This window comes from Aulonocara stuartgranti (genome assembly GCF_965226115.1).
Source record: "Aulonocara stuartgranti genome assembly, chromosome: 5".
Lineage (NCBI taxonomy): Eukaryota > Metazoa > Chordata > Actinopteri > Cichliformes > Cichlidae > Aulonocara > Aulonocara stuartgranti.
In genome coordinates, this window is record NC_138943.1 from 2585683 (window position 1) to 2609123 (window position 23441).

General features: G+C 45.0%; 1 protein-coding gene across 2 annotated transcripts; it reads left to right on the forward strand.

Moving 5' to 3' along the window:
- The first annotated feature begins 3004 nt into the window (after positions 1-3004).
- On the forward strand, positions 3005-23441 carry LOC309706244 (DDB1- and CUL4-associated factor 1-like). 2 transcript variants are annotated; one of them, XM_082532590.1, is made up of 30 exons: positions 3005-3380; positions 5282-5478; positions 5599-5675; positions 5797-5870; positions 7288-7401; positions 7849-7986; positions 8356-8964; positions 9046-9147; positions 11256-11414; positions 11502-11681; positions 11781-11890; positions 12106-12205; positions 12770-12939; positions 13112-13236; positions 13668-13744; positions 14098-14262; positions 14414-14569; positions 15425-16084; positions 16175-16452; positions 16562-16760; positions 17080-17162; positions 17284-17368; positions 17551-17784; positions 18285-18378; positions 18477-18581; positions 19840-19913; positions 20019-20108; positions 20524-20688; positions 22706-22842; positions 23183-23441. In XM_082532590.1, exons 2-29 carry the CDS (start codon positions 5288-5290, stop codon positions 22832-22834), a joined length of 4743 nt encoding a protein of 1580 aa, XP_082388716.1. In that variant the 5' UTR covers positions 3005-3380; positions 5282-5287; the 3' UTR covers positions 22835-22842; positions 23183-23441. The 2 variants fall into 2 exon arrangements, with proteins under 2 accessions (XP_082388716.1, XP_082388715.1); XM_082532589.1 differs by having other exon boundaries at positions 22706-22826.

Below are 23441 nucleotides of genomic sequence, written 5' to 3' on the forward strand. Positions count from 1 at the left end.
GTTCTCGTTTCTTAACTGTCTGTGTGCATCACATCCACTCCTCCAATAACACCAGGTTACAAAAATAGAACCAGCTCCCCAATATTATATTTTACTGGGTCAAAGGTCTTTTATTTTATTTTATTTTTTTAAAATGTGCCGCAACAAACTAGCAGGCAGACAAAACCTTCAGACGATGATGAGTGAAATATAAAAAGTGATGACAAACTGATGAAACACGAGTCTTAAGACACAAAGGCAACAAATGAAAAGTTACAGTAAAAATACAGACTTGAAGCTTCTTGGCGTATCCTTGCTGTGTTGTTTTTGTTACTATTCTATCCACGTACCGTCGACTGGACTGATGCTGCGACGCCAGCTAAAGCGATTTTTCATTGCAGGAGTCCTGTGATCCCAGGTGTGAAGGATTCACTGGGTCAAATGTCACTAAAATTAATGTTTGATTTTTTAAAAATATGTATATTTATGTGAAAGTGTACTGTTCTTTACGGCGTAGTTTCAGTTCACTGGACTTTCATGGACTCTGGACCACTGCAGCACCTTGATTCTCTCCTTTTTCAGCCATTCTGTTGGAGATTTGCTGCTGTGGTCGGGATCATTGGCCTGTTGTATGATCCAAATTGGGTCTGTCAGACAGCTGGCCTCACATTTGACTCAGGAACGCTTTGTGGTCGACTAAGGTGTTATGGTCCTGGGGCTGCAGAACAAGCCCAAATCAGCCCTTCTGGACTATGCTGACAGTTAGTGTGGGGGTGCTGTGATCATGGACATTGTTCCAGAAGACTTGTGGTCTGTCCAGGTGGAGCTTTGCAAAGCTAAGACATGCTATCATTTAAAAAAAAAAAAAAACAACCCTTCCACACCAGCCATACCTGATAATATTTATTTAAAGCTAATTACTGTATTAACACAATTGATCTAAAATCAGAAAAATAGAAAAAAATTTTTTTTAACTGCAACAACCACAAACATGTTTAACGAATCATTTTCATAACTTGAAATGCAAATATAAATTGTAAACTTTAAAAACATATGTTGTCCATTGTTTACTGGTCATTTTCTGTGTGCTAAGGGCCGATTACTACAGGGCCATTACACCTGATGCTTCACAAGTAACGCAGGCCAGTTATTGCAATGGAAGTCGCCAGTAACACTGAACTGTTTTGCTGTGAGCCATCGGCCGCCATCATGGCAGCCTTGACCTCTAAGTTATTGAGTGCTGTGTCAGCTGCCATGGCGGTTGCCAGCCAAACCCATCTGTTCTCTGATTGGATTGTTAAATTTGTGATTGACATGACATTGGCCAATCAGATGAAAGGAAGAAAAATAGGGTCGAAATTCGTACTTGTAACTTGAAACTTGAGTGCAGAGTTTCACACGTATTTTTTAGCAAAGTCCGCACACAAATCTTTTTTACACACACAAATCCTGATTTACAAGGACAAAATATTTATGACCACAATTTGATCCCATACAGCTGATACTAGAAAGTAATATTAACTCTGTTATTCCCATCACTGGTTGTGAATAAAATCAAATCCATCCAGGAGTCTGGGAACCTCTTGCTGCTTCATCACAGTTTGAAGTTTTTTTCTATCTTTATTAGCAATTCAAACATTACAGAATTAAATGAGCAAAAGACAATGTCAGGGGGTTTCGTGTAATAACAATTAGACACAGGGTAGGGGTTGAATCACAAGATATTAAACAAGAAGCATAAGTTTACAGTTTTAATTGCTTTTATATTATGGGAACATTGTATAGTTTTAAAATATTGTCTGGTTTCATTTAAAAATCACTGAAAAAGCAGCTTTGTATTTAAAAAATGGATTTATGTATATGAAATTTCTTTCAAAAGTCTTTTTATTAGACAAAGGTTTCAATCCATGTATACAATAATACAAAATGCTTCAAAATTTCCTTCTTTTTCCCACCCTAACCATTAAACAACAAATAATTGGCAGCCTGCTGCCCAACTAAACCAAAAACACAGAACCTGGCCAAGGACAGAGGCCCACAATTCATCCGTAATATGAAAGGTAAGGTCCTGTTCCCATTTAGATTTGATAGCAGCTGGAGGAAACATTGGAAATTAAATTGTACAAGGCTGATATTATGCCCCTTGAGGTTGGGTTGACCATTAAAAAATCGTTTACTGGATTGTGTGGAGGTATTTGGGGGAATTCTGCTGTCACAGTCTGCACGTAGTGTCTGGCCTGTAAGAAACAGAAAAACTGAGCTGCAGCTACGCCAAATTTGGTGGATATTTGAGAGAAACTTGCAAATTGTCCATCTTCATATAAGTGCAAAGGATTTTAGGCCCTTTCTAAGCCAGATATGAAAAGCATTATCTGCCATCGAGGGAACAAATGGGTGGTTTGCTGCAACTGGGCTTTGAAGTGAGAAAGCCTGGAGACACAGACTCTTCCTAAACTGAGACCAGATTCCAAGAGACTGCTGGACAACTCCATTGTTACTGGGTAGAGGCAATGCCAAAGGGAGTGATGAACCTAGTCACAGGTAGGGAACTTTCCCACTTGAATATGACTCCATGGCAACCCAACCTGGTGGTGACGGTTTGAGATTGTAGTGTCTCCAATACAACAAACACCTGATATTGGCGGCCCAATAATAGTACTGGAAATTAGGGAGGCCTAAACCTCCAACCGGCTTGGGCCTTTGAAGATGTATATGAAATTTTCAAATAAAATTTGTTAGCCCCATTTGCAGAGTAATCAAAAAAAGCCAAACAATAATTTCCATAACAGTCAAATAGATAAAAGAAACAACTAAACTCTTGCCAGAAATGATTAGTACATAAGCAGGACCAGAAACATCCTCTCTTTCTGACATGAACAGTTAACATCAATGTGTTTTTTAAACATCGTACAAGAAAAGTTATGGTGGGGTAAAAACGACGAATGACTTTCAAATATATTTCCTTTACTTTGTTGGTAATGTCCAACTTTTCTTCCACTCCAGGTCTCGGTATAAATTATTCCAGTAAGCAACGTCACGGTTGTCTTTCGTGTTTTTGGCGGGGACACCGATCTGTTCAACAGAGGAAACCGCAGGATCCAGCGGCAGAGGGGTCAGAACACCCGCAGGGATGGCGTGAAACATTGTGGCATAGTCCTTTTGGTGGAACAGGAATTTTGAACTACAAGTCCCAGGGAGAGCGTCGCCTGTGTTTCGTCATCTAACGTCGACTCGTTCTGTTGACGTCGCGTGCGGCCGCCGGGAGAAGTTTGAAAATAAACGTGAAAGTTTTTTTCTCGTGAAACGTTGAGTGTCGGCGCGGTTCGAGCTGCTGCTGTGAGGCTGAGCTGTGAGAGTTTGTACCGAGGAGGGAGCGGAGCGCAGAGGAAGCTGCTCCTCAGGTGAGTGACGTGCGAAACTCAGAGAAGCTAGCTGTGTCCGACATGCGGCTGCCGCACAGCGCCGCTTCCAGTGCGCTCAGAGGGGCTTGGCGCCTTATCTCACCGCGGTGGGACCCGGAGGGAGGGACAGGGTGACGGGGGGAGGGCAGTCGGACAAAAATAAAATAAACAAAAAGATGCGAGTCGAGTTAGAGCGAGTTAGCCGAGTTTGCTAACTGCTAGCCGGGCTGAGCTTACCCTCTAACCCCTGAGCCCGGTATCCGTGCAGAGGCCACCTGTTGGTGCACAGGTGTTTCCAGCTGTCACAGCTGTGTTTGTGTGTGAAGAAGCCTCCCGTCATGCCTCAGCGCAGAGCGTCTCTGAGACGGCGGCCGGTGAGTTACAAAGCCTGCCGTTGTTGGTCGGACAGCAGCAGGTTGGACTGTGCTTACAGCGCTCAAAGTGCGGTTTGACCAACAACACGCATCGTAGCAAATATAACATCTCCGCTCACCTCTGGATTTTTCCGCAGAAAGAGGCTTTTTAAATGACCCGAGTGCCTCCTACGATATCAGTTTACATACACGTTTTGCTTGAAAAATAACATTTAAAAAACATTTGAAATGAAATTAAAAGCAGCAACTTCCTAACGGCTCTTTCAACACCTGTCTTTGAAGGTGTTGTACCTCAGTATTTGAACAAGCGCCGAGTGGATGTGATGACAGAAGAAGTTAGGAAGTTTGAAAAAGTCCTAAAAAAGTTAATTTTTACTTGTCTTTGTTATAATTTATATCAGACCTCTTCATAATTAAAAAGAAATGTCATAAAGATGCATGCTGGCTCATGGTCAGCACAATTAGGACTTAAAAAACAACTCAGGATTTTGCATACTCGTTAATCAGAAAAGGCATTAGCAGGTTTTTAAGTAAGTAAGGCTTATTTATATGCTGCTTCTCAAGTACAAAACTCACAAGTGCTTCACAATGCAGAACACATACAGCAGTTAATATGGTACGAAAACTAAATAAAGGCAAGCCTGCACAGGTGGGTATCAGCAGTGTCCACAGAGCTTATGTCCAATGGAAGCAAGTTCCACAACCACAAAACTGCGCTCTCCTTTTGTCTTTAGCTGGACCTTGGTGCAGCCTCCGAGCGTTAATCGTCTGACTTCAGACATTTAAACCACATGGATGGTTTTAGTAACTCACTGATATATGGAGGCTTCTGACCACGGAGGACACATCACCAGGATTTTAAACCGAACATTAAACTTTATGGGGAGCTGGTGTAAGGAAGACAGAATTAGTGACTTTTATTTCATGTGAACCAAACCAGGCCATAAACAGATATTATTCTAGTCTTTTCAATTAAATTAAATAGAATTTTGTATTTTTATCCACTCACACTTTCATCCATCCAGTAAAATCAGCAGGATTTTAATCAGTTTCTGTTGTTTGGGTTTAATTTAGTTTAAAGTCACATGCTTGTGGTTTTAATTAAATGTGATCCAGTTTTGCTCACTTGTTGAAGTCACACTCCACAGTTCCACTTTGAATCAATGCTATTAAGGCGTCTCATAGCATCGACAAACTGCTGGAGACACTCCTCAGAGATGTTGGTCTATGTTGACACGACGGCGTCACACGGCTGCTGCAGAGTTTTGTGACATGGTGCATTATCCTGCTGGAATCAGCCATCAGGAGATGGCACACTGTGGTCATAAGGGGATGCACATGATCAGCAACATTACTCAGATGGTGTTAAGAGAAGAAATGACCTCCATACCATTACAGCACCAGCCTGAAGTGTCCATGATGAATAAAACTGCACAAAAGTATTTTTCTCTTTAACTTTAGCTCCACATCTAATACAGCACTGAATGATCTGCCTCTTCCTCGCCTCCTCCTCTTCCTCTCTTCCAGGCAGCAATGTCTTCTGCGGACGAAGAGCCATCGGCCGCCATCGTGGCCGCCTTGACGTCTGCGTTATCGAGTGCCGTGTCAGCTGCCATGGCGGTTGCCATGGCTGTTGATTCAAAGGCGGATCTCTCCGCGTTGCTCGACGAATGGGAAGAAGCACAGAGAGGCCCCACAGAGCAGCTGGTGTCCGTCTTAAACAGGTTTTTTTTTTTAAGCTTTTAGCGACGCAGATGACGTGTGACGTCAGAGCCTCTCAGTCTGCCTGAGTCTGTGGGTCCATCTTGAGTAGAAACCCTGTCTCATCAGTGTGTTTTCTGCAGAATATCGGAGCTGATTGAGAAAGAGATGGGAGAGTATCACAAAGCAGACCCGGATCCGTTTGATGACCGTCATCCAGGTGAGTCCTGGACCCTCTGGCCTCTATGTTGCATGTTTTCCACACTCGGTTCCGTAAAATGATTTCAACAACCAATCATTCAAATTGTTCAGACTTTTGTGACTCGTGTGTAACGTTGCAGGACGGGCGGACCCTGACTGCATGCTGGGACAACTCCTGAAGATGCTCTTTATGAACGATGACTTCACTAATGCAGTAAGGGCTGCTGCTTGTTTTTGTCCTCTTGTAAACCAAATGATGGAGTGTGGTTCCAAGGGTGGGCCGTCAGCTATGGCAGCCTTATCAGGCTTCATGCTTTGAGTACAGAAGCTCCACCCAGCAGCCATTAAAGCCTTTAGCTGGTGCCAGGACCGTATGGTATTGAATCTTTATTTTGAACATGTTGAAATAGTATAACAACAACAACAACAGAGGGAAAATGAGACAAACAAACAAAGCAAAAGCACTTTGTCTTCCTGTTTATGCCCTGCTCATCAGAAATTCTTCATTACAGTTTGTTACATGTATTATTTATTTATTATTATTTTTTATAACTCTAGTAACACATCAAAACATATACACATTTACATATATATTGTCATGCGCTGGCTGTGTGGAGGTAGATGAGGACCCAAACGCAAGCTCACGGAGGCAGGAATGAACTCAAAACAGCTTTATTGCTGGAGAGAAAAACCATACAAACTAAACTGGAAACTATAACATATTATACGGAGAACCACACGGCCATGGATGAGGGAGAACGCGACACAGAACTGAGGGAGACGCGGACATAAATACACAGAGGGTTAACGAGGGAAGTGGGAGCACACGGGGGAACACAGGTGACACAGATAATCGTAACGAGACAGGGCAGGAGTGAACGCAACACTGACGGGAGACTGTCAAAGTAAAACAGGAAGTACACAGAGGTTCAGACAGGAGGAGAGAGAGCACGGGTAGAGCAGGGACATGACGGGCTGGGGAAAACATGGAATGAAACAGAAGGAGGGGAGACGAGGGCTCACAGATACACAGAGGGGCACACAGGGGGGAAATCAAGGAACAACTTAACAGAACAACCTGGAAACCAGGGCATAAATAAAGAACAAAACACACGAAAACTAAGAATACTGGGCCAACATGGCCCAGGATCATGACACACACACACATATACACATCATTATTGTGAAAGTAGTGGTGAGAACGCCTGATCAGAGCCCCGCCTCCTCCCTGTACTTTGCAAAAACTGTATTTTTGAACCGCTGTTTAAACTGAGGCATGCTGGGACATTGCTTCAGTTCTTCACTTTGTTCCACAGCTTCACGCCACACACACACGTGCAGAAAGTTTTCAGTGTTGTTTGATACGGGGGGGATTTTTAAATTTAGTTCCCTCTTCAAACTGCATCTCCGTTTTGTGTGTTGCTTTATACATAATTTGCGCTGTGAGAAAATGAACCAGATCTGTCATTTTAAACTGGGCATCAAGCAAATCTGCTTTAATAGACAAAGTCTTTGTTTATACAGCCCCATCACGTGTCCACAGTTTAGAAATGAGGCCAGTGAACGTTGTCTCGAGCAGGTAGCTGCACAGTTTGTGCTACACTGTAAGTTTGTTTTTGTGTGTTTCGCAGCTGCTGGACACGTACATAATGACCAGCAGGGAACACAGCCTCAACACAGCAGCCTGCCGCCTGCTTCAGAACATTTGCCCGGGCCTGGAGACGGCCGTCGTCTTCCAAGAGAAGGTAAACACTATTTAGACATAAATCACTGTTAGATTATCGAGCTGGTGTGTGCGTTCAAAAAACAAATTATGGACACGTCTATAAAGTGTCCAAAAAATATTTTACTATGAGGGATCACATGTTTGGGGGTGGTCCATGTGGAGTTAGAGGATTTGGGTTTTGTTAGTTTATACAGTTCTAATAAATGACAGTATATGGATGTGCATATCAAAACTGAAATCCACCTTAATAATGTGCATTTCTTTTCATGATGGTACATTTAAAAAAGTTTTTGCTGTGTAGATTAAAGAGGAAGTGATGGTTGTTCTGTAGGAAATATGGGAATAACTAATTTGAGTAATTATCACAGAGACTTTTATTAAAAGGTTTCCGACTCCTGTGAGCAGAATAAGCACTGGTTTCTGATAGGCTGTTCCTGTGCTTCGCTCACCTGTGCTCTCTGTGCAGGAGGGTCTGGCTGAAAGGTTGTTTGGCTGGGCTCGTGAAGCAGAGCGCCCGCTGTGTGTCTACGCCACGGGTCTGCTGGCCCGAGCCATGAGCAACCAGGAAGTGGCGGCCAACTACAGAGAAGAGAATGCTCAGCTGGTGGGTGGCAGTAATTAAAGACTGTATGTAAAAGATGGACGTGGCTGTCGTGACATGATCCACAGGGTTCTAGATTCCACATTTGGATCCCTTTTTAGCATTTTGTAGTTTGGAAGTGACCATGTTTGGATGAGAGGATGGCGTGCTACGTTATCAGCTAATGTTGGTTAGTTTTGTTAATGTGCTGTGTGCATAGACCAGCAGCAAACATGTTATTAGTGCATCGAGTGTGCAGCGTCCTACGGTTAAAAGTCTGTTTCACCACAGACTTCATGCTTTATGGCTGTAATCTTTTATATACAGTCTTTGCGCTTGATTTTTAGAGTTTTTGCGTCAGCGTCATAAAATCTGAGTTTCCTCATCCTCCAGGTGGCCGTTATGATCAAGCGGTTGCACGAGCTGCAGTCTCAAGAGGCCACGAGTCACTTTAGTGCCACCCACACCTCAGAGAATCTACCTCAGGACTCTCAGGCTGAAACTGCACAAACCTCAGGCGTCACAACGGCCCAGCAAGACCCGATGGAGATGGAGGCGAGAAATGAAAGAGCCGGGGAGAGCAGCAGGACCACGTCCAACACCAAACCCACGTCTCTGCTCGGCTCAGCTCAGAAGAACGGCGGCCGCAGCAGCAGCTCTGCCCGACTGCTGCCAGGCTTCGTTTACCAAGTCGCTCCGGACTCTGCGTCCAGGGAGACGGAAGACATGCAGGGAGGAAGAGGTGGAGGAGGAGGGAAGAAATGGGCTATAAAGGAGAACGAGAGGAAGGCAAAGCAGAAACTGAACATTACCAACTCTTCGGACAGGAGTGGAGAGGACGCAGAGAGGACCGAGGCCAGCGAACAGCCGGCCAGCACCTCCTCATGGTCTGAGATGAGCTCCGTGATGATCGGCACCGACTTCCGCCTTTCACCGCTGAGCCCGGCCATGGAGCAGCGGCTCATCCTGCAGTATCTGACCCCGCTCGGAGATTACCAGGAGGTAGGCGTGCAAATCTGAAACTGTTTGGTGAATGCAAATAATTTTAATAAATTCACAACTGATGACCCTCCTTGTGTGCAGCTGCTGGCTGTCTTCATGCAGCTGGACACGCGGTCGCTGCTGATGAACTACATCGACCTCAGACAGACCAACAACGTCCAGCTCACCTTTGACGCCCTGCTGGTAAGGATGACGGCGTCCCTTTGAAAAAAATTGATGTGGAGGGAATTTTATGAAATGCTGTGGATGATTTAGTGCTTTGATGCACTCTGAGTGAAGCGTTCGTACATGCGTGTATATCAGTGGTGCAACGGATCACGGTTGATCCGTAATCCGAACCGATCACACTCCACGGTTCGGTACACACGTGATCCGAAGATTTGAAAAAGAAGGAAAAAAAGTATGCGTATGGTGCGCGTGGTCAGTCTGTCAAGAGATAGCTATGGTCGGTGCTAGCGGTCCAAGTGCAGGAGCAGAGGAGTTTGCGGTATTTAAGCAGCCCTTTGCCTCCCAGTCCGACCGGGCTAAAGCTGTTACAGAAGCTACTGTGGTGTTTAGCTGCAGACGGGAGGCCGTATTCTGTTGTGCAAAACAAGGGTTTAAACTGTGATGAACGTGCTTGAGCCACACTATGATATCTCGTTGCACGTCCACTTCAGTGACAAGATCGTTCCAGGCATGTATGAGTTATGGCTGAACTGTCCCAGGCATCTTCTGTTGCCCAACTACAAACGGTTGGAGCTCCAGGTCAACGGAAAGCTACGTGACCGTGACAGCTCGTTGTATCACAGCGGAGTGGTAGATACAAGCCCTGTACTGCACCTTAATTTGTTTTTATATAATTGCGTGGAATGAGTCTTGAGTTGAATGTTTTTAATAGGCAAAAAAATACTTAAAAAGTTCATAAGTAAATGTTAAAATTTTTTCTTTTTTTCTTTTTTTCTGATTCAAAAATTGATCCGATCCGTGACTTAAAACCATGAGATCTTTGATCCGTTGCACCACTATTATATATTCTACTCATATATCATGCTCAGAGAGAGCAAGTCCTTCCAGTGTGTCAGCATCTGTTTGGTCACTTGCTGTCAGATGATTGTAATTCAGTTAGTTTGTTCCACGTTCAGCATTGATACGTTTGTTACTACGTGTTTGAACAGCTGCCTTAAAGCAACATGTATGTTTGTGTGTTCTGATTGTGTTACAAGTTATTGTGACAGAACGTGGTGTATGTTTATTTTACTAATGTAACTTACTGAGGGGTTTTTAGTGATCTTACAAAAGCAGTAAATCTTTATATCGAGATGCTTTAATGAGCCTCAGCAGCTCAGATCACGTTTCGCCTTGTTTGTCAGTGCAGCCCCTCCCCGCTGAGTCCGAGCGTCTGTGTGTGAAAGATAATCCAGACCTCTGTGGGTGGCTCTCAGCCCCATCACCACAGTTTGTTTCATTTTTAATGTGATGAAACTGAGTAGAGATATTTTTTCTTTTTTTTTAACAGTGTCGTGCATGGTCACATGTAGGGAGACGTGTTCCATCTCTCAGTTGTTTGTAGATCGTGGACACTGTTCAGTGCTTCCCGTGTAGATGTTTTGGAGGAACTAACAGGCTCTTCTGATAATGGACGGGTGTCAGATTAACTGAAAAGTTGATGAATTGATTCTCCTGTTTCAGCTCAATCGATCCGTCGTGTGAGTAGAGAAGCAGTAAAAGTGGGATTCATACGTCCGTGAGCTGATAAGTAATCATAGGTAATTGCTGCCTCTGGCGTTCAGTAATTCTTCACCAGAGAAAAAGGAAATTACAATTACATTAAAAGTAAATGTCTTATATTTAAATTTTAGCTGATGCAGAATCTCACGTAGGTGAAGCTGCGAGCCGTGAACGTTGCAGGGCTGATGTTGGAAGACTGCTGCATGTTTATTTACTCTTGTTTCAGTCGTAGTCGTGTGTGGTGGTGATGATTAATATTATTAATATTTTTGTCCATTTCTATGCCAGTTTAGGGATTGTTGATTAAAGCAAAGCAAACTGAAAAGGAGAACTTATTTTTATTTTTAGATACATTTTTATATGATTTCGTTTTGTTTTGAATGAGTAAATCTTATTTTTAAGATGAAATGAAATCATTTTCCCCTTGTCAATAAAAGTTTATCAGTAAACCCACTCACTGTGGTTCTTTTCACATCTACGTGAAACCTTTAAATCCTCCTCGTTATATTTGCAGCACCGTGTCATCTGATAAACTGATGTTCGCTGTTTGCAGCCTCACTGTGTCGTTGCTCTCTCGTCAGTATCTCGCCTCGCTGCTCCTCCATAAGAAGTTTGCTGCAGAGTTTATCGCTCACGGAGGAGTGCAGAAACTCCTGGAGATCCCGAGGCCTTCAATGGCAGCGACCGGAGTTTCTCTCTGCCTCTACTACCTGGCGTATAACCAAGACGCCATGGAGAGGGTAAAGCTACAACACTCTTCTTATTGTGTGCAGGATTATTACAGCAACCGTAGCTCAGTCATGGTGAACACTGTCCCGCGTTTGCAGGTGTGCACGCTGCCCGACGGCGTGCTGTCCGACACGGTGTCCTACGCGCTGTGGCTGCTGGAGTCGTCGCACGCGTCGGGCGTCTGCCACGCCACCATGTTTTTCTCCATCTCCTTTTCATTCCGAGCGGTGCTGCAGCTGTTCGACCAGCAGGACGGCCTCCGGAGGCTCGTCAACCTGGTCAGCCGTGAATCTTTACTCTTAAACTATTTAAACTAATTTCAGAAGTAACTATTTCTTTCGATCGGACACTTTTAGCATCGTCTCCTCTGCCTGTAGATCAGCACTCTGGAGATCCTGAACGTGGGGAGCGAGCTGTCCCGGCTGAGTGATGACCAGGTGTTCTCCAGCAGGCAGACAGCCAAACACACCTGCATGGCCCTGCGCAGGTGAAGCGATGGGTGGAGACACAAACACAAAAATTCTTATCTGACACAGCAGCCATGTTTTATTTAGATATTTGTACATATATAATGTATTTCTTTATTGTGTTGTCGGGTAGAAGTAAAGAAATACTCTTCACAGTCTGAACATGCAGGCAGTTCCTCTCTGCTTGTGTGAAAGTTTGGAAACACACTCATTGATTATCGATTACTTTGTGAAGGTACTTTGAGGCTCACCTCGCCGTGAAGACCGAGCAGGTGAAGCAGTCCCTGCACGCGTCGGACGGCGGTATCGTCATTCCCCAGCAGCCGTTTTACAAGGTACTCGATGGAGTTTGTGAGTCGTTGCTGTGCTTTTTTATTTAAACCACAACAACAGATTTCCCTTCTTGTCAGTGAAGATGAAATGCTGACGAGCCTCCTGCTTTTGTTGGTGAATCTCTGTGTCGTTTGCTCAGATTTCATTTTGATCTGAAACGTTGTGTTTTATAGTTCTGTGATCATCATGTGACTCGCTGCCTTTCTTAGCCTGGTTGTGTGTTTGTAAGAGAAGGACTGCCTTATAACGCAACTCTTAATCACATTTGTGATCTGGATTTAGATATGTGGATTTTAACATTATAATGTGGCTGTGAGCAGATGAGCTGTTTCATGCTCACCTGTAAGTAGTAGTGATGCTTCAAAATACATAAAATGATAACCTCAGAGAAGCTGTTTGTTTGCTCTAAATGACAATTTAAATGTACAATGTTTATGATATAAATGCAAGCTGTTCAAACACTGAGCACAGACTGAATATAAAAGATGGACGTAGCAGCCGTGACATTTAATACGAGTCTTGGCTTCATATACAACTCATGAAAGTCTGCGGCTTCCTGCTTTCAGGCCTATTCGTACACCAGAGAGCAGATTATTGAGATGATGGAGTTTCTCATCGAGTGCGGGCCTCCTCAGCTGCACTGGGAGCCGGTCGAGGTCTTCTACAAGTTGGCCTGTGTCCCCTTAATGCTGCAGCTCATATCTACAGCCTGCGACTGGAGGACTTACTTTGGCAGGTAACCCTGCTCACACACATACCTGCACGCTGTGAGCACTCGGTGGGAGTTTTTATGACACAGAAAGGAGTCGGTGTAAAAGTAGCTTTGCTTGCTTTCTGTTTCTGTGTTGCTCGTCTTTGTACGCAGCACTGATGTGTAACTGGAGTCTTTTTCATGTTTTTTTCACCAGGAGCGACACTGTGCGGTACGCTTTGGACATCCTCTCCATCCTGACGGTGGTTCCTAAAGTCCAGCTGGTCCTGGCAGAAACCGTAGAAGTTCAGGATGAAGCCAGGTCCCCCGTTTCCACTGTGGGTCAGTAAATCTGATCGTTTTCTCCTCTAGTGCTGCTAAAACTGTTCTGATTGTTTCCAGCTCCATGTAACATTGAGTGATTCAGGATTTGAAATAATCCTTATGAATCTTACACACAATCCAACTGTCTTCTGATTGGTTGCCACTCTCAAACAGAAAGCTTGGACAGAGGGTGGGTGGGGCCTCTGTGCTCACAGCTGATCGTTTTAAGGATGTCCTCCTGCTCACGGGCAACATGCAGATCCAAGAGTAGATAAAACTGGGCGCTCGGAGCAGCCTGGCTTACTCGATCTCTCAACCTTAAAATTATTAACATTCATAAACATTCATGTGACAGTAAATGAGGAAAAGCACAAAGGGTCCACTGTAACTGAGAGATGTTGTTAACCTTTGGGTGTTCTGCGCGTGACCGTCTCTCACCTCTGCTTCAGGTATGAGCATCATTCTGGGTGTGGCAGAGGGCGAGGTGTTTGTCAACGATGCTGAGATCCAGAAGTCTGCACTGCAAGTAAGGAGAAGCTCTAAATATCTTAATGAGACATTCTCCCGACTTTGATGACCTCCAGAAAAAGGGTTTGCCCAGAAATGTGCAGAGTCTGTGCAATCAGAATGAGAAGATTGCAGGTTAACAGCACATGAGCGCACATTCATGAAGGATCAGCACGTTATGACTTATTCAGAGCAGGCTGTGAGGTCTCAGACGTCCCTCCTTAGAAACAAACTTTAAAGGCGCATTTGCAGAGATCGGCTCACGAATCTGAATGTTTAAACTATTTTATCAGATAAAACTGTTTTAGATGCAGCATTTGTGCAGCAAATGATGAAAATTTGTCTGTCGTTTCCTCTCTAAAATCGTCGCAGGTGATAATAAACTGCGTGTGCGCCCCTGACCAGAGCCTGAACTCTATGGGGGCTTTTGCGGTTACCCCTCTCAAGCCATTACTCCATCCCCAGCAGCCCCCCACCCCTCACAACAGGGTGTTGGCCCACATGTGGCAGGTGGTGCAGAACAACAATGGGATAAAGGTAAGAGCAGCAGACGAGCAGTGGGAATTTTCCCGGTTTGATCCTTTTGGGGTATCTGGGGTAAAAATCTGCCCCGCTGTGGTGACCCCTGTTGTAAATAAGAGATCGCCTGAAAGCGAAATGCTTTTCGTGTTCCTCGTGTCGTCTCCAGGTGCTGCTGTCCCTGCTGTCAGTGAAGATGCCCATCACGGACGCCGACCTGATCCGCGCTCTCGCCTGCAAAGCTCTGGTCGGACTCTCTCGCAGCTCCGCCATCAGACAGATCATCAGCAAGCTGCCGCTCTTCACCAGGAGCCACATTCAGCAGGTGCGCACAGGTGTATCTGAGTGAAAGACCTTTTAATGCTTTTGTGGCAAAAAACAGACTGAAGTTTAGGGTGTCCGGACAGTGGTGACGAAGCCGCTGTATAAACTTGGATCTTTCCTCGCCTCGCTGTGCCCAGAAATCAGTTTGCATCCATCTGCAAACGGTCATCTTCTGAAAGGCTTCCCTGCCACCTTTTCATACGCACTTAAAGTTGCACACTGTGGCTAACTGCAGCTTATAATATAAAATATTAAAGCTATTGTTAGAAATCTTCATTTCATGGCTCGGACTCACAGTAAGTTATTTTATTGAAGAGATGTCAACAACAGCAGAGCTTTACTAACTGTAGCTCACAAGTTAATAAACGATTACTTTACTATTACTAAAGGCTTTTCTGCAGGAAGTGAGGGTGTTAGCAGCGTTCAGTCCTTCCACAGCTGCTCGCTGGCCTGCAACACGCTGCCCTCTTTATAGAAACGTGGGCGGTAATTGGTGTCAGCAGCAGCATTATAACAAAGCAGACAGGCATGCAAAGCATAATGAGGCCCAAGTACAATTTAAATATTGGTGTATTTATGCTTTTTAAACTCTGTGGCCAGAAAATTTGAATCTTTTGAAACTGGAGAGAGAAAAAAATCGATTTGCATGTATGAGTCATTTCTGCTTCATCCGGCAATTTCATGTCGCTTATTCAGGTTTTTCAGGAAACTGATGACGTAGACGCCTCAAAAACTACACGATACATGAAGGTTTAACAGACTAGTGTGGTGCAGTTATAGTAATGCTGCAGTTGGAGGCAGGGTGGAGGATTTCCTCCGGCTCTCGTCGTGTTCATGCTCTGTTTTCTGTCTCCAGCTGATGAAGGAGCCCGTGCTGCAGGACAAACGAAGCGAGCACGTCCGCTTCTGCCGCTTCGCCGCCGAGCTCACCGAGCGGGTGTCTGGCAAACCTCTTCTCATGGGCACGGACGTGTCGTTGGCTCGCCTGCAGAGGGCCAACGTGGTCGCCCAATCGCGCATCACATTTTCCGAGAGGGAGCTCCTCGTCCTGATCAGGAACCACCTCTTGGCCAAAGGACTTCAGGACACGGCAAACACGCTGGTCAAGGAGGCCAATTTACCCGCAGCGACCCTCTGTCCAAACCCCTCCCCTTCCTGCGTCACCCCCCCGCCCTCCGCCTCAGTGGTACCCAGGACTTGCAGGTTAGCGGGTGGGATCGCAGCGCGTATCGCCAGCCATGTTGGAGCCTCTCCCGTGTCCTCGGGTGCTTCTGTTTCTCCTTGCCCCTCTTCTTCTCGACCCCTGGCACCTCCTCACCCTTCGTGCTCCTCTGCATCTACCTCTGCCCACCCCACTCCTCCTCCCCCTCCTCTTCCTCATCCTTCACCTCAGGGACAGGGCCCATATCCACTTGGCCGGATTTTGTTTTCACGGGAGCGTCCGGTGGCCCCGTGCAGCTCAGGGAAAAAGCTCCGTGCACTGAAACAGAAGTCGGATCACGGTGCTTTCATACAGGTCAGGGTTCGATCGGTCACCAGTATCATCGCCGTGCTCGCACACAGACACGGCCTAAGCTCAGCTAGTCTTTCTTTCCCTCTCTGTCAGACTCCAGCAATGAAGAAGCAGTTGGAACGCCACCTTCCTTCCCCTCCAACGCTCGACAGCATCATCACCGAGTACCTGAGGGAACAACACGCCCGCTGCCCCAACCCGGTCACCACATGCCCCCCTTTCTCTCTTTTCACGCCCCACCGCTGCCCGGAGCCCAAGCAGAGACGACAAGCCTCTCCCAACTTCACCGCCCGCCTGGGTGCCAGGGTGCTGTACCCCAAATACGGAGGTGTGGACCGAGCGTGTCTGGATAGACACCTGATCTTTAGCAGGTAAAGAACAGACTCACCTGTGCAGCAAAAACGGTTATTTAGCTTATTTTTGGCTGTTTAAAACGGACCTCTGCTTCTCCACCGCTCTGCCTGTTTTCCCTTCGTCGAGGTTTCGTCCAATGTCGGTGTTCCACGAGGGCGACGGAGACGAGAGCGGCTTCACCTGCTGTGCCTTCTCAGCCTGCGAGCGTTTCCTGATGCTGGGAACCTGCTCCGGCCACCTCAAGTTCTACAACGTCCTCTCGGGAGAGGAGGCGGCCAACTACACCTGCCACACGTCCGCCATCACACACCTCGAGCCCTCCAGGGTATCTGCACAAGCATTTAAACACACCTGTTGTTATCCTGCACAACGTTTCCCAAACATTTGCATATTTCATGCGTTTCTTTTATCTGAGGCTACGTCCTCGACCGGGTCAGGGACAAATCTGCACTGAGTATATTTGAGTTTCTGATGTAAGAAGACGTCTGGTGGTGTGGATTTGTTTTCTTCTATAAGCTCAGCTGATCTGCAGGCACTGAGGCGACTGCCTGAGCTGACGTTATGCTCAGCTTTGATATGAATAGCGGCTGCAGCCTCAGCTCTTTTTGTGCCGTTATTAGAAAGTAACCGTTTGTGCTTCTTAGGATGGGAAACTGCTGCTCACCTCTGCTTCCTGGAGCGTCCCTCTGTCGGCTCTGTGGAGCATGGATGGAGTCTTCATCAAAAAGTAAAACCGCCACACCCTCACGCTTCACTTTTAATTTTACACACCTGTGTATGCACTGCATAGACACCCTGAGGTGTGGACTGTGGTCTTCGTGGTGTCGATGTGTCTTTTTCCCCTTCAGAAACTCCTTTGCAGACGATCACTACGTGGAGTTCAGTAAACTCTCTCAGGACCGAGTCATCGGCACCAAAGACCAAGTCGCAAACGTAGGTCGCCCAAAATGTTCTGCTCTGCCTCCTCTCATCATAACAGCAGGAAGCAGAGTTGATGTTGATAAAACTGGAATCCCTTAAATTAAAAATCTTCATTTGCATTTAAACTACTGACAGCAGGAAACCGTAGATTTGGAGTTCATTTGATTCTCATCGTTTGTCTTCGTGTCCTGAAGATCTACGACATCCAGACGGGTCAGAAGACGCTGACCCTGAATGACCCCGGCCTGGCCAACAACTACAAGAGGAACTGTGCCACCTTCAGCCCCACTGACGACCTGGTGCTAAACGACGGCGTGCTGTGGGACGTGCGGGCGTCGCGGGCCATCCACAAGTTCGACAAGTTCAACATGAACATCAGCGGGGTCTTCCACCCCAACGGCCTGGAAGTCATCATCAACACGGAGATCGTATCCTCTGATGCTGCCAGGGGCCGTCTTTTCTGTCCTTTTCTTTCCTTTACTGCAAAAAATATAGTTAAAATGAAATGGGTCATTAAAAAACGTTCTGGGCCCAGTTAATGGCATGTGTATGCAAAGGAGCTGTTCAGTGCTGAGCCCTGCATGTTTCTGGTCTTCATTAATGCTGCTGGTTTAATGAAGCAGGAGAATCTGCTGCCCTCATTATTGAAGTGAACTTGCTGCGTTTCACCTGAGCAGGTGCATTTTTACAAATTCGGCCTCGTCCAATTTACCCTGCTTAAAAAAGACATGGCCTTTAATATTTTTAATGCATATTACCTGATGAACCATAATGTCAGTTTGGGTCTTACAGTCTCCAAAACTATAGTCAAAGTTTAAGATCAGATTATTGATCTCAGCTGTAATAACGACGCAACAAAGCGAGCTGCACGTGTTTCTGCGTCGCCCCCCGTTGTGTCGTAGTCGTGGGCCTTGACAGCAGGTGTCAGTGGGACCTGAGGACCTTCCACCTGCTGCACACCGTCCCAGCCCTGGACCAGTGCAGGGTGGTCTTCAACAGCAACGCCACCATCATGTACGGAGGTACGAGCTCATGTGTCCGAGTCATTACGAGCACAGCGAGGGGCCGAATCACCGCTCTGACGTACGATGTTTTTCCCTCCTCCTGCTCTCGCACACAGCTATGCTCCAGGCCGACGATGAGGATGACGCGATGGATCAGCAGATGAAGGGTCCCTTCGGCTCGTCCTTTAGAACCTTCGATGCTACGGACTACAAGCCCATCAGTAAGGCTTCACTTCCTCTCACTGTTGGTCAAACACAGTTTATATACTGGGGCTGGGGATCGTCACTGATTTCTAGAATTGATTTGATTCCGATTCACAAGGTCCCGAATCGATTCGATTTGAATCAGGGAAATTTTGTTATGATTCAGATCATGCATCAGGACATTTCCATATTTTTATATCTATAAAAAGGAAGCTGACACTTGTGAGACTTTATCAAAGGTGTGAGCATCACAGCAGAGGCCTTTGTGTCAAAGTAGCTGAGGATGAAACAGAAAAACATGAAGGTGATTTTCCTGGCCTGGATTTTATAAAAATATTCTGCAGTCGATCAAAAACGAAAGAAAACCATTAATCAGCATCTGAACATTACCTGATGCTGCTGACGTGAAGCAGAGCAAAGTTACAGCGGTTTGATTAGAGACGCAGCGTTTTGCAGTTTTGCATAAATTTAAAAAGTTTAAAATTGTCCAGAAGCCTGTTGAACAGCAGAAATGAAGTTTTCTCTTTGGAAGTAAGTAAAAGGAATAAAACAGCGATCGACTGCGCTGTAAACAATGGTAGACTTGTGATAGTAAGCAAATAATGCAGAAAACAGATTTTTAGACAGGAAACTGTTGTTGAAGTACAGAGAGAGAGAGAGCTGTGCATGAAGTGTGATCAGCAAAAGTCAGAGTGAGTTCATGACGATGTTTATGTGAAGCGTAGTTTGGATCTTCTTTTGCTGCTGGTTCAGTCAATATTGTTTGGAGAGAGATCAAACCTGCAGCTTCAGAATCAGCACAAAGACGTAAACACAAAGCTCGACCCGCCGAAACATCAGGATCAGCGAGCTGTCGGCTTTCAGCCCCGACCGTGAGAAAGGCGACATCTCACTGATTCTGATGCGTCGGCGTGTCCGCGCTTTGTGTTCACGTCTTTGTGCAGAATCCGTGTTCCTGCTCTCATTTACTGTTTTAGCTGTTTGGTGGTTGTTGAAACTTTGTGAGGTTTAACCTGAGATTCTGGCGTTTCGGGCAAAATAAATTTATAATAAAAAATCGAATCAGGATTTTAATAATTCGATATCACGCTATCCAAGCCAGAATCGGTTTTAATTGATAAATCGATCATCAAAACCCGCCCCTAATATATACATATGTGTTTGATTTTATTTTAAAGGTCAGGTTTGTGCTGATCTGCCAGGCTTAGCTGCTCCTCCTGCTTTTACGAGCCGAGGTTCGAAGAGCTCGAGCTTCATGATGTTTTTGTTTTTCAGCCACTGTGGACGTGAAGAGGAACATCTTCGACCTGTGTACAGACACCAAGGACTGCTACCTGGCTGTCATTGAGGTACTTGAGCATCCGTGCTATCAGAGGGTTTATTGTTGTTTCCATTACAGCCCATGTGACCCTGTAAGGCCGCAGACACGCTAACGTGATGCGTTTACTCTGCAGAACCAGGACGCGGTGGGCTTGGACACGGTGTGTCGTCTGTACGAGGTGGGACGACAGAAACTCGCCGAGGAGGGAGACGACGACGATCAGGTGAGCGTTTGCTGAGCAGCTTTGTTTTCTTTTGTCTGCGATGACCCGACCTTCACGTGGAGGCTCATCTCTGACGACAGCTGGGTCTCTAGAGCAGCTGCTTTCAGGGAAAGAGTCCACGGTGTCCCCGTCACTGTGACCACAGTCTTTTATTTTTAATTGAAGTCTTGTGCGACTGCTCAGGGAGCGGACCTGAAGTGGAGATGAGCTTAAGCCGAGCAGTTTTATCCAAAAGCTTCTTCTTCTCTTACTTTTGATGCTTCTTTGTCTGCCGTTTCTTCTTCTTCTGCTTTTTCTGCTCTTTAATTTAATTATTATTATCTGTGAAACTTGTTTTACTGAGAAAACTTCCTTTCGTTGCTGTCGTCGTCGTGATTGAGTTCATTTTTTTTAAATTTATTTTGTGCTCTTCCAGGATGACGATCAGGACGATGACGATTCCTCTGACTCCGATGACGACGATGATGATGACGACGACGACGACAACGACGACTTGGACACAGACCCGCTCATAGAGGAGCTGGCCAATAACAACGAGGCAGAGAATGAGGAACAAGCCGACTCGCCCAGAGACGAAGAGGTACCCGACCCCCTAAATCCATCGTCCAATCAGTTTCTTTTATTTTTCACTTTTCTGTGAAAGGATTGATGAAGACAACACTTTGAAATGATAGTTTACTGAATATATAAATGTCTTGTTTTGTTTAACTTTATTTTCTTATAGTAAATATGATTTATAGAAGAACTTGTTGTTCATATTAGTAAAATTTACTTGTTACTCAGGTTCTTTGTTTATGGATGATTTATTCTGAGCTCACTCGGCGTTGTCACCATGACGACTAATATCTAAAATAATAGCAGTTACATTAAAACAATAATGCTTCTTTAGCTTCTTTCACATATTCATGGAAACTCAAATTAACAGAGACATTGAACGCACCTCACGCTAGGGCTGCTCAATTAATCGAATTTTAATCACGATTACGATCTGGGCTTTCAACGATCATTAAAAATGACTGAGCCGATTATTAGCCCCTCCCTCATTTATCCGCGACCCCTTAAAGGCCGGTCCGTGAAAATATTGTCGGGCATAAACTGGTCCGTGGCGCAAAAAAGGTTGGAGACCGCTGATTAAGAGGACCCGAGGGAAGCTCGGAAAGCTAAGCAGAAGTTATTTGGAGAGGAGAGTGACTGCTGTTGGTTGAAAAGAGAGGTAAAAAAACTTCAGTGGTGTTGCACACTATGTTATATTATTTTTTAAAGTCATTGTTAACCCTTTAAAGCCGGTCAGAGCAGCACGCTCCGTTTTGCGTAACTATTTTTAAATCCCTGTAGAACCTGAACCGTGTAAGCTAGTGCAATAACTTTTTTTGCATATGAAACCGGAGGAGTTGTACTTACATCTGATGCCATCAGCTTGTCCTCGGTCACGGTTTCCTTCCACATAAAGCTTTGCAAAAATTGCATAAAAAGCGCTTGCAGGAACAAAAACATAATATTCCAGAAACACGCTTTGCCGATCCGATCAGCTGTTCGTAACACTTCCCACATTGAAAAAGACGTCAGCGCGAACTGTCGCATGTCCGCCATTTCCTGGCCGAAACCGGAAGTGACGTCATTTTCGCGGAAAATGTAGTTTTTTACTTGTAGGCCTTAAAAGCCTATACTGGTGTTTTTATAAGTCATGTTTGACTTTTCTGAATAGTTGCTGGGATGCTTAGAACTCGAATTGCGCTGCTGGAAATAGTTTATTTTGATGCACATGCTGTTTTCTTTGCAAATTTGCATCATAGGATTGTTTTTTGTTTTTCCTGCAGTATATAAAAATTGCTGTATCTCCAAAATAAAACTATGATAACACTCAAAATAAATTTCCTGTTGTTGTAAACTATTTTTTGCAACTTTATTGTATTTAAAGTTTTGAGGGATAAACCTCTTAAATTTCTCCAAGTAGAAATATATGTAAACAAACTAAACAAAAACGAATGTCAATTTTTTTGTAGTTTATTGCACTTTTTTGCAATTAATGTAGTTACTATGGACTTAATGCATACATATCATTAAAATATGGGCTATAACAGTTATTTAGCAAATTGAAATGCTCCCACAAATGGCACTACAACATGTAAAAAAATAATATAAGCTCTGGCGGACTTGGTTCTATAGTAGGTCTTAAAGGGTTAAATAAATATCGTCAAATAATCGAGATCTCAATTTCAGTGAAAATAATCGTGATTATCATTTTTTGCCATAATCGAGCAGCCCTACCTCACGCCTGTTGTAGTCAGATGGGAGAGAGCGTTCTTCGAGGCTGCGCTTCATCTCTCACAGTGGATTTAACGCAACCACAACACTGCGACGTGTGTTCTTTATAAACTTGAGTCCAGCTTGAAGGCGGTGCCACTAAAAACAGTCCGTGCTGGACGTTACTTCCAAACTGAAGTGATGTGACTGCTTCCCTCGCGTTAGAGGAGAAAAATCAGTTTGAGTGTTTAAAAAAAGTTCTTTGTTTTTCAGTTTTAGGTTTCACATCTTCTCTGGTCCTCACAGTTCAGACTGCACTGGGGAGACTGATCTTTTTTTCCTTTCACGCTCAGATTGCTGATCTTCTGGCTGGCGACAGCGATGATGACAATGACAGCAACGACAACAACGACTCGGAAGACTGGGAGAGCGTCAATGATGGCTCTGAGCCGTTCGACGCTGATGGATCAGAATGTGAGTGATAATCCAGGTTTGTTTGCTTAAGTCTGTTTTACCTTCGAGGTTTTTACAAACTCACATCCGGGCGCCGAGGACGCCGAATCTGCAAAAACTGCCTGCATAAGTACAGTTCAGAATATAATATTGTTAAAAATGAGAGAGAACGGCACTGCACGTTCTGGGTTTAACACGGACAGAATGTTAATGTCTGGAGAGCATCACACCGAAACTGGATGAAAAAACCCGAGCTTTATTCCTTCATTTTTGTTCTTTGTAATGAGGCCGTTGATTTGAAGTGAACCGTGTGTGTGTGTGCGTGTGTGTGTGTGTGTGTGTGTGTGTGTGTGTGTGTGCGCGTGTGTGTGTTGCAGTTCTCTCTGGAGCGTCCGATGACGACTTGATCCAGTCCATCCGTGACCTCCATGACCGATGGTTCTCCTGACCTCAGCGTTCTCATTCGTACCTGTTTAAATGCTCGTTTCTCTTTTAAGCAGGCAGGTTGACTGTGAACACGCTCGTATGCAAATCAAATTTCTGCAATATTCTGTTTCTCTAATATATATTTTTACATTTGATGACGTCATTGAGAGATGACGAATAAATATTTCCCAGAGTTTGTGGGGCCTCAGA